Source organism: Drosophila rhopaloa, unplaced genomic scaffold (genome assembly GCF_018152115.1).
Source record: "Drosophila rhopaloa isolate 14029-0021.01 unplaced genomic scaffold, ASM1815211v1 contig_115, whole genome shotgun sequence".
Taxonomy (NCBI): domain Eukaryota; kingdom Metazoa; phylum Arthropoda; class Insecta; order Diptera; family Drosophilidae; genus Drosophila; species Drosophila rhopaloa.
The window spans coordinates 16,389,846-16,406,152 of NW_025334990.1; the positions used below are offsets into that span (position 1 = coordinate 16,389,846).

The 16,307-nt window shown below is 42.7% G+C and overlaps 2 protein-coding genes across 2 annotated transcripts in view; one reads left to right on the forward strand and one right to left on the reverse strand.

The window, feature by feature from the left end:
- Positions 1-16,307, forward strand: part of LOC108041068 (Krueppel-like factor luna) — a 112,315-nt gene that overhangs the window by 12,103 nt on the left and 83,905 nt on the right. The gene's annotated exons all lie outside the window — the stretch shown is intronic.
- Positions 9,011-10,403, reverse strand: LOC108041069. The gene has a single exon (XM_017118843.2). It carries the CDS (start codon positions 9,140-9,142, stop codon positions 9,017-9,019), a length of 126 nt encoding a protein of 41 aa, XP_016974332.1. The 5' UTR covers positions 9,143-10,403; the 3' UTR covers positions 9,011-9,016.

Sequence of the window (16,307 nt, forward strand, 5' to 3'; positions counted from 1 at the left end):
CCACCGGGGTTTGGATCGGGGATCGGGGAGTGTGCGTCTGGCTACAATAGATGCTCCTACTCGTATTCGTATTCGTAGTCGCATTCGTATTCGTATGTGCCGCACATAGCTCACAGCTCACATTTAACTATGCGACAGCAGCAGCAGCAGAACCACTAACATTCACTGATAAAAAATATTCTAGAATTAGGTATTATTCCGGATATATAGAACAAAAATACATTTAATAAAATATTTTGTAATATTTTATTTAATTATTGAGATATCAAGAACAAAGCTCTTTGAAAAGCATTATAAAGATAAAGTATATTTCCTCAAAATTCCAAACTCAGCATCCAGAATGTCAAATTTGTGCTTTACATTAAGTAATCATGTTTAAGCAAATTTATTTATATATTTTTGCTTATCTATTCGTTTTTTTATATATTGCCATACAATCTAAATAACTTACAAGCTGTTATAATAAGCAAGAAACTATCATAATATTTGATATTTAAAATTTTTTTTGTCTCTTCTATAAATATATTTCAACAAGGGATTGAACATTTTTTTTTCAAGCGAAGGGGTTTTTCTAAGTCCTCCAAATTTCTTAGTTTGTTATAAATTAAAATTGTAACAAATACCAATGTTCTTATTTAATTTTTTTATACTTTTTCGAAATAGTTTTCGCGCAGTGCATCAGCGCATTACGGTTCGTTGCTCGATCTGGCCAACACTGCTCTCGGTTCTTTCCCACTGGTTACGTGCAAGTTTATGATATGGCTCTTGGCTGAGAGTAGGGTCTCTCGGCTGACTTGCGGTTGCACTGGCACATTGGCTTACTGCCATCCTGCAGTTGTGCCACACGCAGAGTTAACCAGAAAAGTTGCTGCAACTTGCGGCCGGCAAACCAGACTGCTCACACTGAAAACTCGAAACCGTACTCGGGATTTTCTTGCATAACTCCGATTAGTCTTTCACTCGACTTGAAAAAGGTGTCTCTGTACTGAGGTGGTAGGGGGGAGGGGATTTTCCGAGGAGAAAAAGAAAGGAGAACCAAGAGCGTAAAAAATCATTAAAAATGGTCAGGCATGTGATGGTTCCCCGGGGATTAGCTTTCTACGCTTGCCCCTCTTTTATTTCTAAGCTGATTAAGTCGGCCCAACCTTTTGCCTTCCATTTGCCTTACCCTTCCTGATTCCTTAATTATTATAATAATCGTTGCGAGCATGTGAGCTCCACTGGCCCACAATTAGACGTTATGTGACACCCACCTTTAAGTTTTCCCATCCCCTTTTTTTTATAGCAAAATTCGAGGAAAACCACCCGCATGGGTTTAAAATTCAGCACAGCTGTTGGGGTGTTTCATAATTCGCAGGAAAGCGGACATACCTGCGAGTGAGCAACCCCCTGAAAAATAAACCTTTGCGTGTGTTTGGTTGCTTTTTTTGCAATGCAATGCCTACAATTAGATTGGCAAGGACTCGTCTAAATTGCGCATAATTGAGTTGCCGGTTGTCGGTTGTTTCCTCGGTTTCCTCGCCATTTTCCCTCCCTTTTTTTTTGTATTTTGGCAAGAACTCAAACTGTGAGTCAGTCTATACTGTATAAATCATGATTAGGTCTGCACTTTGTGTTTTGATCAGACCCACTAACAGATACAAATATCCCATGATGATGATTCCGACTCTGTTTAGTGGCCATTCGATGGTCTTTGAGCTTTAAGTTTGAATTATATCCATTCCTAATTGGTTGTACAATTATGTATGCTTCGGCTGCTGCCTGATAAATTTGTATTTATTAGACTCATACATCAAGTTGGCATCTTTGTGGGTCTCTGTTTCCCCCTCCCCCTCCGAAACTCTTATCCTGGCAGCCCCATCATTATGTCGGTGTATGTGTGTGTGTGTGTGTGTCTGAAAGAAGGATGCTGCAGTGTGTGTGTATATACATATATATGACTCCTCCCGAACCCATCTCTTTTGGCATTCGAGGTTGACGTTGTCGTTGCTTCTTTTTGCTCTTTTGCTCTTCTCGGGTCGGAAGATGTGCGCCGTTGATAAAGTCTCTTAGTAATGAGTGGATATGTTTCGTATTAATTACAGTTGTGTTTTCCGTTCCCCCGCCCCCTTCTCCACCCCTCTCGAAACCTCGTCCTTCCAGTATTTCCTGCCTTGTTAGCGAGAGGAGCTCACTGATTGTGAGTCGCTTGCTAATCTGACGGCGTGGGTTGGGCCGACTCCCACTTCCCCCTTCCCCCGAAATGGGGAAAAATCCTCCTGTGTGGGTTGACTCTTAATTTCCCTCCAAGCCAACACACACACACACTCACATCTCAGCTTTTCGGATTTAAGCAACTTCTGGCCATTAAAGAGCTGCCTGGGCCCATAAAAACGGGCCTAGGCAATTGATTGATTTTGCCAGCGGAATGAGCGCTCCTAGCCCATTTTTTTTGTGCTGCCCCGTTTTATGCCCCGAATTAATCTTTATCGGCCCAACTTCACCTCTCTAGGAGTGAGATTTTTTGGCCGTAAAAAAGAGCAAGCACCAGTCCTGACAAATTTTACGACTGGCACCGAACTAATCCTTTTTTAATAATGCGAATGGCCGAGGCCACTCGAGAGCCACGTGCCTGGGTCCTCGGAAAAGTGCTCCTTCCACTTCGTCATCTTTCATTGCCAACTCATTTGAGCGGCAGATACACAATTTCATTATGCCACAGCCAATTGCACACTCATTGTTTTATTTCTTATGTAAATTTCGAATAAATACAAATGCGAATGCGAGTACGAATCCAAATACAAATTGTTTTCCATTTCTTCGGGTAAACAAGCAGAACGAACCAAGCCGCCATCGTCGTCGTCTTGGGCAAATGTTTGTGCAAAAAAAAAAATGTATATCCAAAAAAAAAAAAAGGAAAACGAGCTGAATATTATGTAGAATAACTGGAAATAAAAGGCCAGCAACCAGACCAGAACCAACCACCAACAACCACCCCAAAAACTGGAGGGTAAACCCAGAAACAAGAACTGAAAATTGCACGAACATTTTTATTTTGGAAATTGTGTATTTTAAATTTTTGCACACTTGCTGTTTTGTTTAATTTTGCACACGTCGAGACGAGTGGGTGAGGTATTTATTTTTTTTTTTTGTGTTTTAGGGTGCCGGGGGTGCGTGTACGCTTGTGTGAGTCGTACGTAATTTATGGCACGCAAGAGGGGGCAACCAAAAATTAGGGGAAAAATAGACGATCTTATTTTACCCTTACAAAAATGTTTCACTCAAATATCTAGATAACTCTACATTTTCTAAGAGGCATTGTATCTCACTTTTAAATGCTTAAAACCATAAATTTGAGCCTGATAGTATTTGTTATTTTAAAGAGTTTTATACAAAGATTTTATTCTATTTTAAAATAGAAGAATATATATTGTATTTAAATATATTATGTCTAATATTTTAATTAAGGTTTTATTAAGAAATTATATTATTAAAATAAAAAATTAAGTCATTTCTAGTTTGATATCTAGATTAATCTCTAGAGATTTCAGGCACATCCCCCATTATCAAGTAGAGACACTGTTCAAACAGTTTATCCAATCGATGTTGTAAGGGTTATTGATATGTCAACTGAATGACAGAGACTACCCTTCGAAAGGGCATCAAAATTATTGCTTGTACTTGGGTTTGTAGAGCGGAGGAATGGGTTTTTTTTTTGGTTTTGGTTGGGTGTGGGGTTTTTAGATGCCAGACGAACGCCATTGTTGCCGGCTGGCAGTCTGCCCTAGTCCTTGATGCCCCTTCTCCACCACCAACCACCCCCAACCACCGAATTTCCCACACTTTCCACTCGTATTGTGAAAAATTCTGTCGAAAAATGTGTGTCAAATGTGGGAGAGATGAGATGTGCGTGGGTGTTTCCAGCGGTTGATTTGTGCGATGTGGTTAGCAGTTGGGCTCAATCCAAAAGCAGTTGACAGTTGTACCTAAAAGTTGTCAGCTGCCCTGAAACGGGCTAATTAAAGGGGCCAGGAACATAAATTACATTTGCCAAAAGCTGAAGGGAGAACTTCGACCTTGGAGAAAGGCCCACAGGCTGTCGTCTGATAAGTGATAAGTGATAAGACCAACTGGCGCCAATGTCTTCCGCCCGCCGAATATTTCCTAATTCCCAGCCATAGGCGACAATGATAAGAACAATTTGTGTGAGTATACAAAAGCAATTTTCGGTGGCTGACACATTGGCCATAAAAGGGATCAGGACTTGGGCGACCCGCCTGCTCGCATATGGCGGTAAATTGTTTTCCCTTATTTCTCAATATTTTCCAAGAGTTTTCCTTTATGTCTGCAATTGCAGGGCCAACCCACCGCCTTTTGTTATAGTTCAAATTTAGTGTTGATGCTTGTGCGATGATAGGGGCGTGTCGAAGTATTGGCATTGGGTGCTAAAATTCGATGCTGGCCGGCGGACATGGGTTAAGGGTTTATGTTTGGATTCGGTTTTTGGAGGACTGTTGACCGGCAGCGCTTCCTGCGGGGCCGATAAGGCGTGAATCAGAGGCTAACCCTTTGTGTTTGTCATATGCTCCGTATCAATTCGAAGGCCTTTTGCCAGCGAGGCAAACAAACAAGCAGCAATAACAACGAATTTGTTTTGCTTCGCTCCGTTTCGCCTTCAAAATACAGAAAAAAAATAAATACAAAATCCCATCCATATATGTTAATCATCCATTCAAACAGTTTTCAGCTCATATAACATCACGAAAGAATGCGTTTCGTTCTCAGGGAGTGGGCTATACACACTTTGGTTAAATGTATGTTTTTTTGTGGGCCTGGGAAGCGAATGCACTTTGAAGACCCAGTCGGAAACAGTGGCACCCCTTGATCCAAACGTCTGGGGTTCCAAACTGAGTTCCCATCCCCCAGCGTGTCGCCATTCGAGCTGTATTTCACACTGTCTGGTGGCAAGCCCAAAAACGAAATCAATTTACACACCCCACTGTGGCGAGTCCGCCTTTTGTGTAAAGAGATCTTAGCGCCTAAGTGCATCAATTGACGCGCTTTTCAGATGGAAAGTTCCCCCAATTGCATTAAGCAAATTGAAACTGCCGGAGAAAGCACTTTCCAGGCAGAAATTCTATTAAAATCAACGTTTTCCCTCGTTGCCCGTGACACTTTGTAATTGAAATCTGCGGTCACCGGACCCAAATATAAATATAGAAAAATTAATAAGCCAAATAAAATATCGCCTAGTCGACGGATTGATCCCAGCGAAAGCAATTTATCAAGTGGCGGAGTGGAGAAGTTGAGAAGGGGAGAGTCCGGAATTGAAAAGAAATTAAATGTATGTAAGTGTACACAAATAATGGGAGGTCTGAGTCAGAACAAGATAGAGGCCCAAACAGGATGGAACTCGGAAGTCGAGGAGGCTGTTGTATGGGCCTCCAATGATAATGATTGATGGCTCTGCAGGCGAAAGGAATTTTGTTGTTGCCCTGCTAGCTGATAAAAAAGAGGCTACAAAATACTTATACATGCCTGACTTTTTATATTTGTATACATGTTTCGAACGATATGAAACCATAAATGGGAATTTTTCAAGCCCAGATAAGTTGCTTTCTCGACTGTCCCTATCGAGCTCTGAATATGAAAAAGCATAAACTTGAAATAAACATGAAATATTAATGAGTACATATGTGGGATGATAAATGTGTGGCAATCTCGAAGGAGGAGTCTTGAAGATTTGCGCCTCATTTGAGGGGTTTCGTTTTCGTTTCAAAAGGTTCAAGGTTAACTGTCGCTAAATGACTCGACAGAAGACACAGCCCAACACACACATATAAGCCCTGATGGTTATTATGACAAATTGATTACATGTAATTCTGTGTCTCTCTGTCGGTTCCTTTGATTAGGTGCCAGCTGAAGAGACTCGGCAACTTGCTTCCGAAAATTTGTCTTATTTCTGTTGATTTATATCTTGGCCAGCATAGTTTGTCCCCCCTCTCCCCTCTTCCCCTCACTTTTTTTCTTGCTGTGTGTGTCTGTCGCTTTTATTTGATTTCAGCTAAGATGATTTCGCCTTAATGCATTGAATCGGACCAAACAGGAAACCTTTGAAGCAGCTTCCCTGCTGCCCAAAACATTTTTCTTTTTTTTTTTTTTTTTTTTGGGGCCAATTGAGGGAAGTGGAAGTTGCTGCGGAAGAAACGGCCAATATATATATACTGTTATAAATTAAATTTTTCATTCTACTTACATCGAACTCCCTCCATTTTGGTATGTTTTTATTTACGGTAAATTTCATTTCGATTTCTTTTCCGATTTCTTACGTTCTCGTCTTGGCTGAATCGGCTGTCTGCACTCCTTGAGACGGCCAACGACTTCGATACCAACTGAATGGCCAATCAATAACATTGGGCAAGACATGCAGCCCCCGAAAAAAAACCCCCAGCATTCTCCTTTCACCCCCGACCATCGAACACTCTAAACACCAATTGATGTTTATATGATAATGATTAATGACTACGTTACTTTTACACAGATTGCTTTCCGAATGGCTTCAGTGTACCGAGTGTGTGCGAGTGTGTGTGTGTGTATTGAAAAGCCTATTTATTTATAGGCCCAATACAAAAGGCCATTTTCCTCCAACTGGCGCCTAGATCTTCTATAGTATTCCCCCTTTCACTCCCCTCCTCAACTCCCCGCTTTTGACAGACTTTTAGTTGCGTTTAGCTTAAGTTATTTTCTCCGCATTTTATTTGGCCATGTTGAGAAGCGCGTCTCATTACCAGACATTCATCAATTGTTGGCAATTTGTTTGCAAGTAACCGGGAAAATGTTGTTGCCAAGGCTCCTTGTCTTTGTCAGTTTCCTGTTATTCATCTGGGTTATCCTTGGGTATTTGCTTTAAATGGAAAAAAAGGTTGCATTGGGTTTGGGCATAGAATAAACAGTAAATTAAATGCCTGTTTTAACTAAAAAATAGGGAGATGTTTGTATAGGCATTTATAAATCATGTTCGTGAACTGACTTTGATTTCTTATTTTGGTTTCGTAAGAAATAATCTTGGGATTTAAAACAGCATTGGTATCAAATGGGTATCAAATTTGTATTTATTTATAAATGTTTTTTCTTTTGAAGAGTATTTCTTGGTCGAATTCTTTTAGGTATAGCATTTTCCCTGTCCTTTTTTATATTCTTAGCATTCGTTTGGCCAACTTGTAACTGTTACTAATGATGACAACTTATTTTGGCCCAAATGCTCGGCCAACACTTTTATTGGTTTTTGTAATTAATGATGCTGGCCGAAAAGTGCGGAAATGACTTTGTGGTTTGCTCGAAGGTGTTTGGACACACCTCCACCCGAGTCCTGTCCCCCCAGAAAAAAAAGGTAAAACCAAGTGGAGTGGAGCTAAGTTTCCATTAATCAAATGCACTGATTAGAGAGCTGCAGCCCGGCGAGTGGAAAAAGTATAGGACCAAAGGCCAAAAGTCCGGGCTTCGACTTTCATGGCCTGTCGTCCGATTGTCACAGTTGTCAGTTGGCCAGCACAAATTACACTCGCGGCAATTAAATTAGGCAAGCAATTAGGCCGACGGGCAATGACCGAAAAAGGGTTGCACATCGGGAATATCGATGAGCTCAAATTAATCAAAGGCGAAAGTAATCATTGGAGTCGACATGGCCAAATGGAATGCGCCCCCAAATGGAGGGGGCGTGGCCCTTTCTGTCCGCGTTAATTGCTCGCCGTGTTCTTCATCTACCACTTTCTGTTATCCTCGCTTTCTTTGTCTCCCAGTTCCCAGTTCTCATTTCTCATTTCCTTTTTTATTTTGGCTGTTGCGCCTTTTTACAATTTCATTTGTAATTTATCATTGTTTGCCTTCGCTTTGGGTTCCTTTCCACTTCACGAGGACAAAAAAAAAGGGTTCCCTTTACTTTAGCATTTAAATATTTTATTGAGTGCCTCAAATTGTTAATTGTTTTTTGATAGGTCAACGGGGAAAGAGAAAAAGGGTATCCCCCGAGCCAAATCGATTCTAATTAGGGATTGTATGTGGCAATATCCATATCCCGAGGAGAGCACGATTTTTCCCTCCACTTTCTTGGCCGTAAGCGAGTTAGCCAAACCCTTTCTTGTCAATTGAGTTAATTTGGGCCTTCGCTTTATGCATGCCTGATGCGCTCTTTCGTGGCTTATCCTTGGCACCCACTTTCCGTTTCGTCCTTTTTCGCTGGCTGACATCAAAGAGCAGCTGCTGCGGCTGTTGGCCAGACAGACAGGTGGAAATGTCCTGCAAGTTGATCAAAGGACATGGAGGCAACAAACTTTTTCGGCTGGCTTTTCGGCCAAAAGGTGAGAAACATTTGAGGAATCCGTAATGAAGCCACGATGACGTTTTAACTTTGTTTGGCGGGGGGAAAATGTGAGACCCGAGTTGGGGCAATATGTTGGGGTTTTGTCGAGCTGACAGCTTTTAATAAAAGTTGCGCCGCCCCCCTTTCGGATTTTCATTTTGATTTTTCCGACAAGCGTCGACTCTACTTGAGGCTCGTTTGTGTGTGGCAACCCTTTTTTACGGCTGCCTAACCAAGTTTTGACCTTCTTCATGTGACACATTTTTAAGTAAGTTGTCAAATTATTTTCACTGTTCTGCACAGCAGGCCAAATGAAATTATGTTTTTACCCTTGCGGTTTTTTGCCGCTTTCCCTCCTTTTTGTTTGCGCGGGAAATGGGAAAAGTCAAATGCTGATGAGGACAAAGGCTAATAACGAAAACCTTTTTGTAATCGAATACCCAAAAAGAACGACCGAAGAAGCGACAAAGCGAAACAGAAAGACAACTCACCCTCGATGAAATGCGACTCCTGTGAAGGGAAAGATCAAACTAAAACTGCAGTCACTCCACCATTTGATCCCAATCAATCGCATTTTCTCAGTTCTTTGTTTACACTTATCTTTACATAAAAGGAAAATGCCCAAGAACAGCAACTAATTACGACCTTTTCTCTCTTGTCTCATTGCAGGTAATTCCCTCACACCATAATCTCCACCAAAATGATGCCCAACTTCATGATAACCGCCAAGGTGAAGATTAACAGCACCAAGGTCTTGCTGGGCCTCTCGAATTCGCCAACACAGTCTCTGTTTTCCCCCTGCATTTTCCAGCTTTTCCAATGATTTCCGTTTCGCTTACAGTTGCCAGTTTTGAGTTGTTAGTCGGTGAGAGAGAGAGAGAGAGATTTTCCGCACTCAAAGTGTGAAATGCGTAGCCAAATACAAAAGTGAAGCGGCGTTTGTGGTGAAAGCCGGCAAACAAAAGATCCATTTGGCTGCACATTTGCTGCAGTCGGAGTTTCAAATGCCGCAGGCCGACAGACACTTTCACACATCCTCCCAACAGACGAAACAGTCGAAATTATGGCCCCAAAATGAAGTACGCAAATTATAACCCACCGCCAGGTGGAATAAATACCCGTAAGCTTCTGTTTGGTCATTGGCCAACATTGGAAAAGGGTGAACCAGGTAAAAATCCATGTGCAAGCGCGGCTTGCAGAGATGTTTAAACAGTAGTTTCTGTTGGTTTTTCTCGCTCAGTCCGCTTGAGCCAACCTGAGCTGATCTGAGCCATGTTAAGCCCGACTTGCCTCGACCCCCTCCCCCTGATTTTTTAGCCTTGCTGCTTGCTTAGTCTTTTTCGTGTTGATGTTAAGTGTTTTTCTTTCGGTTTTGTGTGTCGTGTCGTGTTGCCTCAATTTGTGTTTGGCTAATGAAAATACCTACGAGGGAAAAAAAAGACAACAGACAACAGACCAGTAAACGATTTACGATATTCGGGCCAGGCATTTTCACTTGCCTCGACGACCGCCGAACATTCCACAGCAAATGACTTCATTGTGCCGGACTCGCAGTTGTTGAGCCATAAATTCGCAATACCGCAAGACAATGGGCGCCCAGAGCTGAGATCTCCGCCACTGCCTCTGAATCTGTCTGTCTGTCTGGGTTTCTGGTTTACAACGTTCCCTCATTCACTACTACTGCGACTATGAAGATGATGATGATGCGTTCGTAATGGAATTCAATGCATTTAATGGAAATTTTCGCATTTACATAATCGATGGAGGGCACGGAAGGCAAGGCAACAGTGGGAGAAAAAAATATAAGCTCGCACGCAAATTAAGCAGCTAGGGCAAGTGAGTCTATGAGTCTATGAGTCCGCAATCTCTAGTCCCTGACCATGCCAACTCAATTTGCTCAACCCCCCAACCCCCTCACCTCATCACTGCAAATTTGCATTTTGCGGGGCTTGTTCTTGTTGTTTATGCGCTTAGATTGCGACTGTGTGTGCAGGTCTTGATTTAAGATACTCGCTTAATGTGTAATTTAGTGCATTTAGATAAGTTCCATAGTGAATTTTTGATGTGTGTTGCTGCTGCTGATGTTGCTGCTGCTGCTGCAGTTGCTGCTGCTGCTGCTGCTGATGTTGCTGTTGCAGTTGCTGCTGCTGCTGATGTTGCTGCTGTGCTGCGGCTTCTCCCCGCACATCAGCACATAGCGCATAGCAAAGGGAATTTAATGCATTGTCTTGCATTTCTGCATTTTGCATTCTGTGTCTGCCTGCTGCTGAAGCTGGTGCTGATAATGCTTTTGTTTATTTAACGGCGCTAAGTGCATTGGTTGCATTTGCATAAATCGCTCGGTGGTTGCACGCTGGAGAGCCATAGTGAGTTTGGAATGGGAAGTAAAGGAGTGAGTAGAGTGGGTAGAGTGAGCAGAGCAACCCGACGCATTAAACAATTTGTGGCATTTAACAGTCGTTATAATATTGAAAAAAGGGCTCACAGTTAACCCATTGAGATGTGATATTGTTAATGAAAAAATAATTGACCATGGCGCCTGGGTTGGAATCTTAATGGATTAGACACTCTGAAAGTTTTGCAGGATAAATATTAAATATAAAATGACTTTAAATTCTGCTTTATAAAGTTTAACATGTCGCCTGAGCAGACATACTTATAAGCTTTTCTTTCATAGGAATAAAATAGTTATTATATTAAATTATTTTCTTTAAAACTTTGGTCCTTAAAAGTACATTTTATTATTTTACCCATTTAATTTAATCTCAGTTAGACATGGGTTAAGTCCCAGCCATCGATAGCTCGTTTCAGCAACAAGGGTATCAGTGTTTTTATGCGCTCGCCGCTCTGCATGTGTGAGCGTTAATCACAAAAGCCAATATGCAGCTGAAAGCCGTTTGTTAATGCGTTATGCATTGCCACACTCCACACAAAACCCCCATTCCCCCCCTCCCCCCTCAGTCACGGCTTTTTTCACCGCTTCTCACCCATTGTCATGGCATTAAATCCCGCAGAAAATTCCTTTCTGGCTGGCCAGGCTGTGATAAATTACACAACGGCACAGGCGCTGGACAGAGACTCGCATTTAATAAATAAAATTTCCATTATGGACACTCAATGCCAGCCTCAAGCTCAATCAAATAACAAAGAAACTCTGGATGTGTTGTGTGTGTGTTATGTGTGTAATAAATGACGTTGCACCTCCTGGTGCCAAGTGGGTTTTGGGGCTCCAAAACTTCGTTTCCGATCCGAGGGACAAGCTTGTCAATTGCCGAAACATTTTCACATAAATATATGTTTCGGAGGGAGCAGTGGCGCCATTGCCAAACGCCCACAATATTCCAGCCCCGCGTTGTTGCATCATCGGGTGGCATGCAACAATTGTGCCTATGAAATGAACAAAAAATCCTGTTTTTGTTAGCCTGCTGTTTGAGTTGCTGCCGTGCAGTTGGTGTTGCTGCCGCAACATGCTGTAATTAACCCGTTTGTCATGCAAATAAATCAAAAGTAACATCCCTCACACCCGCCAGCCAGGCGGCAAATGGGTCCGGGAAAATGTGTTAAATGCAATTTCAACTGTATTTTGAGTGCATTTTCCTTGTTTTACGAGCGCAATGAGTCGCCATGCTGTCGGCCGGAATAATGTGTGTAACCACTTGATAATGGAATGTAAGATTTTTGTGATTTTTGAAAGATTTCGATTTTCCGACGGCGATCAAATGTTCGCGGTTGGCAAACAACCAAAAATTTTCTACCACAAAGTGGCGAAAATTAATTGCAACAAAATGCGTTAAATGCCTTTGGCATTTATCAAGTGACGGGGTGGAGGGGGAAATTCGGGGGCAGAGGAAACGGCTCCTCACGATCCGTGTGCACAATCCGTCCATCGATCGAGTGCAGTTTAATGCCTCAATTTTCAGCAACAATTTCTACGGCTGCCAATTGCTACGTGCGTTCCCAAAAATAGCCGTGTGTGTATTTTCTTTTCACTTTGTATTCGAATTGTTTTGGTTTTCGTTTTCTGTTGCTCGTATTTTTGTGTTCGTACTTTTGTATTTCTGTATTTTGGCTTCCTTCGTGCTTTTTTTGGGGGACTAAAGACAAGTTCCGCGTGCGCCAATTTTGGCCTAAATGGCAATGAACTTGAACGCCGTCGCGTGGAAGTTTCTGTTGGCGCCCTGCGATTTGATTTTGGGTTTCGTTTTCGTGCCGGCTGTTTTCTTTTTCTGTCGCTTTTATTTCTTCTTGTGTTTATCTTTGTCGTTTAGCGTTCAGTTTTGGTCACGCGATGCCGTCAGGCGTATCAATTAGCCCAAAAAATGTGTTATTAAAGGTAAGAGTGAGTGACAGGGAAGGGCTGAATGGGTTGTTAGCCAAGACTGATAGACGGACCAAACATTTACATTCATTTCATTTGAAATGGGTCGAATGAGGATGGGGGTTTGATTTCGAGGCAATCAAAATTCCGGAACATGATACATAAACTCTGGCCTCACATCCACACTCCACACCATTTTTCAACTCACACATGAAACAAGTTTCGCGTAACGCACAGTTCTCACCTAATAAAACTGACGAAGACATTTTCTTCGTGCTGACAGCACAGCAAGCAAAAAAAAAGTTGCCAAAATGTTTGCCAAAATACAAAAAAAAACGAGGGAAAGAGGTGATGTATGGAGATGGGCGGTGGAGGAAAATGGGGGCGTGACAGCATGAAGTGTAGCGTAATAAAATGCACACAATTTACGCAATTTACGTAAAGCTAAAAAACATAACAGGCAAACAAGGACAATAAAGGGGGTGAGGGGAGGGGGAATAAGTAATAGGGGGAAGGGGGGTGGAAGTCGAAGGACGAAGAGCAAAGGCACTTAGCGCAACTTACACACACACTCGCACACACACACACGTATAGTGATGATGGCGGCACTAAATACAGTTGCTGTTGCTGTTGTTGTCCTGATGTTGCTGTTGTCGTCCTGATGTTGCTGGTGTCCTCATGTTGCTGCTGTGCGTTCGCTCGATTCCTTTGCAGCTCCTTGTTGTTCAAACAGTTTTCAACGCGTTTTTCGCATTTTAACAGCCGCCATTTTCTTGGCATTTGTTTTTCCCCGCTCACTGTTGTTGCATTTGCCGGCTTTACGCTGTCATTTTCATGGTTGTTGTTGCCGTTTTTGCCGCTGAAATGTTTCTCTATTTGCCAGCGAGTTTTATTTTGTTTTGTTTCATTTTTGTTCCTCATTTTTTTTTTGGGTCCTTCGGTGGTTCTTTTTTGTACATTTTCTTTTAGCCAGCATGTTTCGAAATTCAATTTTCGTCAAGTTGGCAACAGGCACATGAAGACAGCCAGTTGATGTGGGTGGGCCCAGGAGTTGCTGCTGTGTTGCTGGTGTTGCTGCTGTTGTTGCTCCTGCCTCCTCCACTTGTGACAAGAGCAACATTTGTCTATGTCGAGCTGCGACGACATGCAATAACTTTAACTGATTTTTCACACACACACACATGCCTGTAGAGTATTTATAATTCTATTTATGTTTCAATACATAGGGAGTCCTGCTCGAGAGCCTGGGAAACTGGCCACACACGACGTAGCAGCCACTCAAAAAAGTTCACCCGTCAGGCTTAATGATAAAGTGAAAGTTTTTTCAGTTGCTCGGCTTCTGAGGCTCAGGGGCACCATGCTTTTCTTGCCATCTTGTTGCACATTGGCTTTGCATGCGACACAGGCTGAGGCACGAACGAAGGACCAAAGGAGCAAAGGAGCAGGCTTTTGGACGGCTGGCTGGTCTGGCATGAAATCAAGTTGACTTTTCATTAACAGCTCAACAATGCCTTGGGTTTTTGGTTTTCGGTTTGCTTTGGCTTGGCTTGGCAAGCCAAGTTAAGTTGTTTTTACTGCCTGTCATAGCGGTACTTAAAAAGCACACTTTCGCACACATGCTCATGCGGGCTCCGACAAAAGTTGTCCCGCATTAAGCCCGCCTCCTTCCTCCCCCCCTCCCCTCCTCCACCCACTGCAACAACAGCAATTAATGCGATTTGTTCAACGTTTTCCATGTTAACTACTTGAGAGAAAACACACAATTTTCGTCGACAAGAAAAGAAGGCGAATGTAGATTGGGGGATGGGGGATGAGGGTTGTGGTTCTTACCCAAGGGAAGAGCCGAAAACATTTATTATTATAATAATAAATTGCTGCAAATGATGATTGACATTGAATACGTGTAGGTGGCAGAGTGTTGCTGTAATTTTGCGATGTTCATCAGTAATAAAAATGACAGAAAATTGCGCATACGCAACGTTGCACGTTAACACACTGGCGATTAAAAGGCGCTCAGCCCGCTTTAACGACCACCCCCACCCCTCCCCCAATGTCACACAAGATGATCTGGCCTGCTCTGGTGCTTCATAAAATAAAAATCCCCATTTGACGTGACCGGGAAAAGCTGAAGGGAAAAGCCGTAAGGGAAAAAGGGAGGCCGAGAGAGTCTTAGGCCACTTGATTAAATGTATATTCTGCTGCTGTGGCTGCGTGACTTCCTCTGGGCACCGAGTGCCACCCATTACTTAATGCGGCTGGGTTGCGTCAATTTTTGGTTGCATTTCAAATGAGCTAGGCTCAGCCCGAGGGCCGCAAAAATAAGAAATTCCCATAAATGTTTGAGAGACTTCTGGCCCTTCAATATTTAATGCCCGACGACCGAAGTATGCATTTCTTTTGGCCAACTGTCAAGCACTTTCGCTCTTAATTAATTGAAGTCAGGCTGGCAAAGCTTAGTTAAAAATAGGACTTCTATATTCCAACTCTATTTGTTACCCCTGAAGTTAAAGTAAGAAATAAGTTCATAGACTTGTAGACCTGTTTATTAAATAAAAACTAACCAGCTTATTGCTGTCGTTGTCAAGCACTTTCGCTTTTAATTAATTGATATTAGGCCAGCTGACTGTGTTTACCAAAAAGCCAGCGATAGTGGAGCAAAGTTTGCACTGGCTGGCATGATAAGATATTGTTTAGAAACTTTGGCTAGCGATAAGAACTTGGATTCAATTAAGGTAAGTTGGTCAATGCCTTGGCTGACGAAGTCTAATGGTGTAAGGGGGAGTTGAAAGGGGGGAGATGTGACTGAGGAGCTTGTGGCGTGGAAACTGTGCCACATGGAAAATGGAGCGAACTCAGTTGGCGTTACTTTCCACTTGCAGCGGATTTAGTGGGTGGCAGGAGGGATTGCCCCGCTTTGTTGTCAGCGACGTCAAGTTTCTAGTGCGCCAGCATCGTGACAGGTGCCACGCTGTTGCACCGTGTGGTGTTGTGTAGTCTAGTGTAGTGCTGCGTGCTGTGTAGTGCAGTGTTCTATAAGCCACGCCCCAAATATGTCGGAGAGCATTAGGCCGCGAGTGCGCCACTTAAACGGACTCGCTCTTCGCCTGCACTTCCTTGCAGCTTCCCAGGGCTTTTCCCGCTTCCCTGTTCTTCCCTCGCATTTTCCCCCGATGCGTGTCAGTTTGTCAGTTGCTCGGTCTGTTCACTCACTTGATTTCTATTACACTTGACAATTTCGTTTCGTTGGTTGTTCTTCTTGCTTCGCCTTCTCACGCTGACATGATTTTGACACATAAATGACAAAGTGTTTAATATCTGCTGGAATTATGTCACTTGACGAGAGCGACAAGACGGCATTGCCACTTGCTCTCGGGCCAAAATTGATTACATTTTAATTTGTGCTGAAGTGAAAGCACCTGGGAAATTAGGCGAAAAGTGCATGCTTCGGTTGTCGCCCAAAAGTGTCGCACATTATGTGCAATTTGGTATTTTGAAGGCAAGAAAGGTGTACTTCCCACACACAGCAAAAAAGACAGCAACCCAGTTATAATGTTTTTTTTTTTCTGTTGGTTTCCTTTTTTTGGCCCCAGAGTTCCCCATCATCATCGTTGCTGTTTATGTGCCGTCATTATCGCCAGATTAACTGCCTCT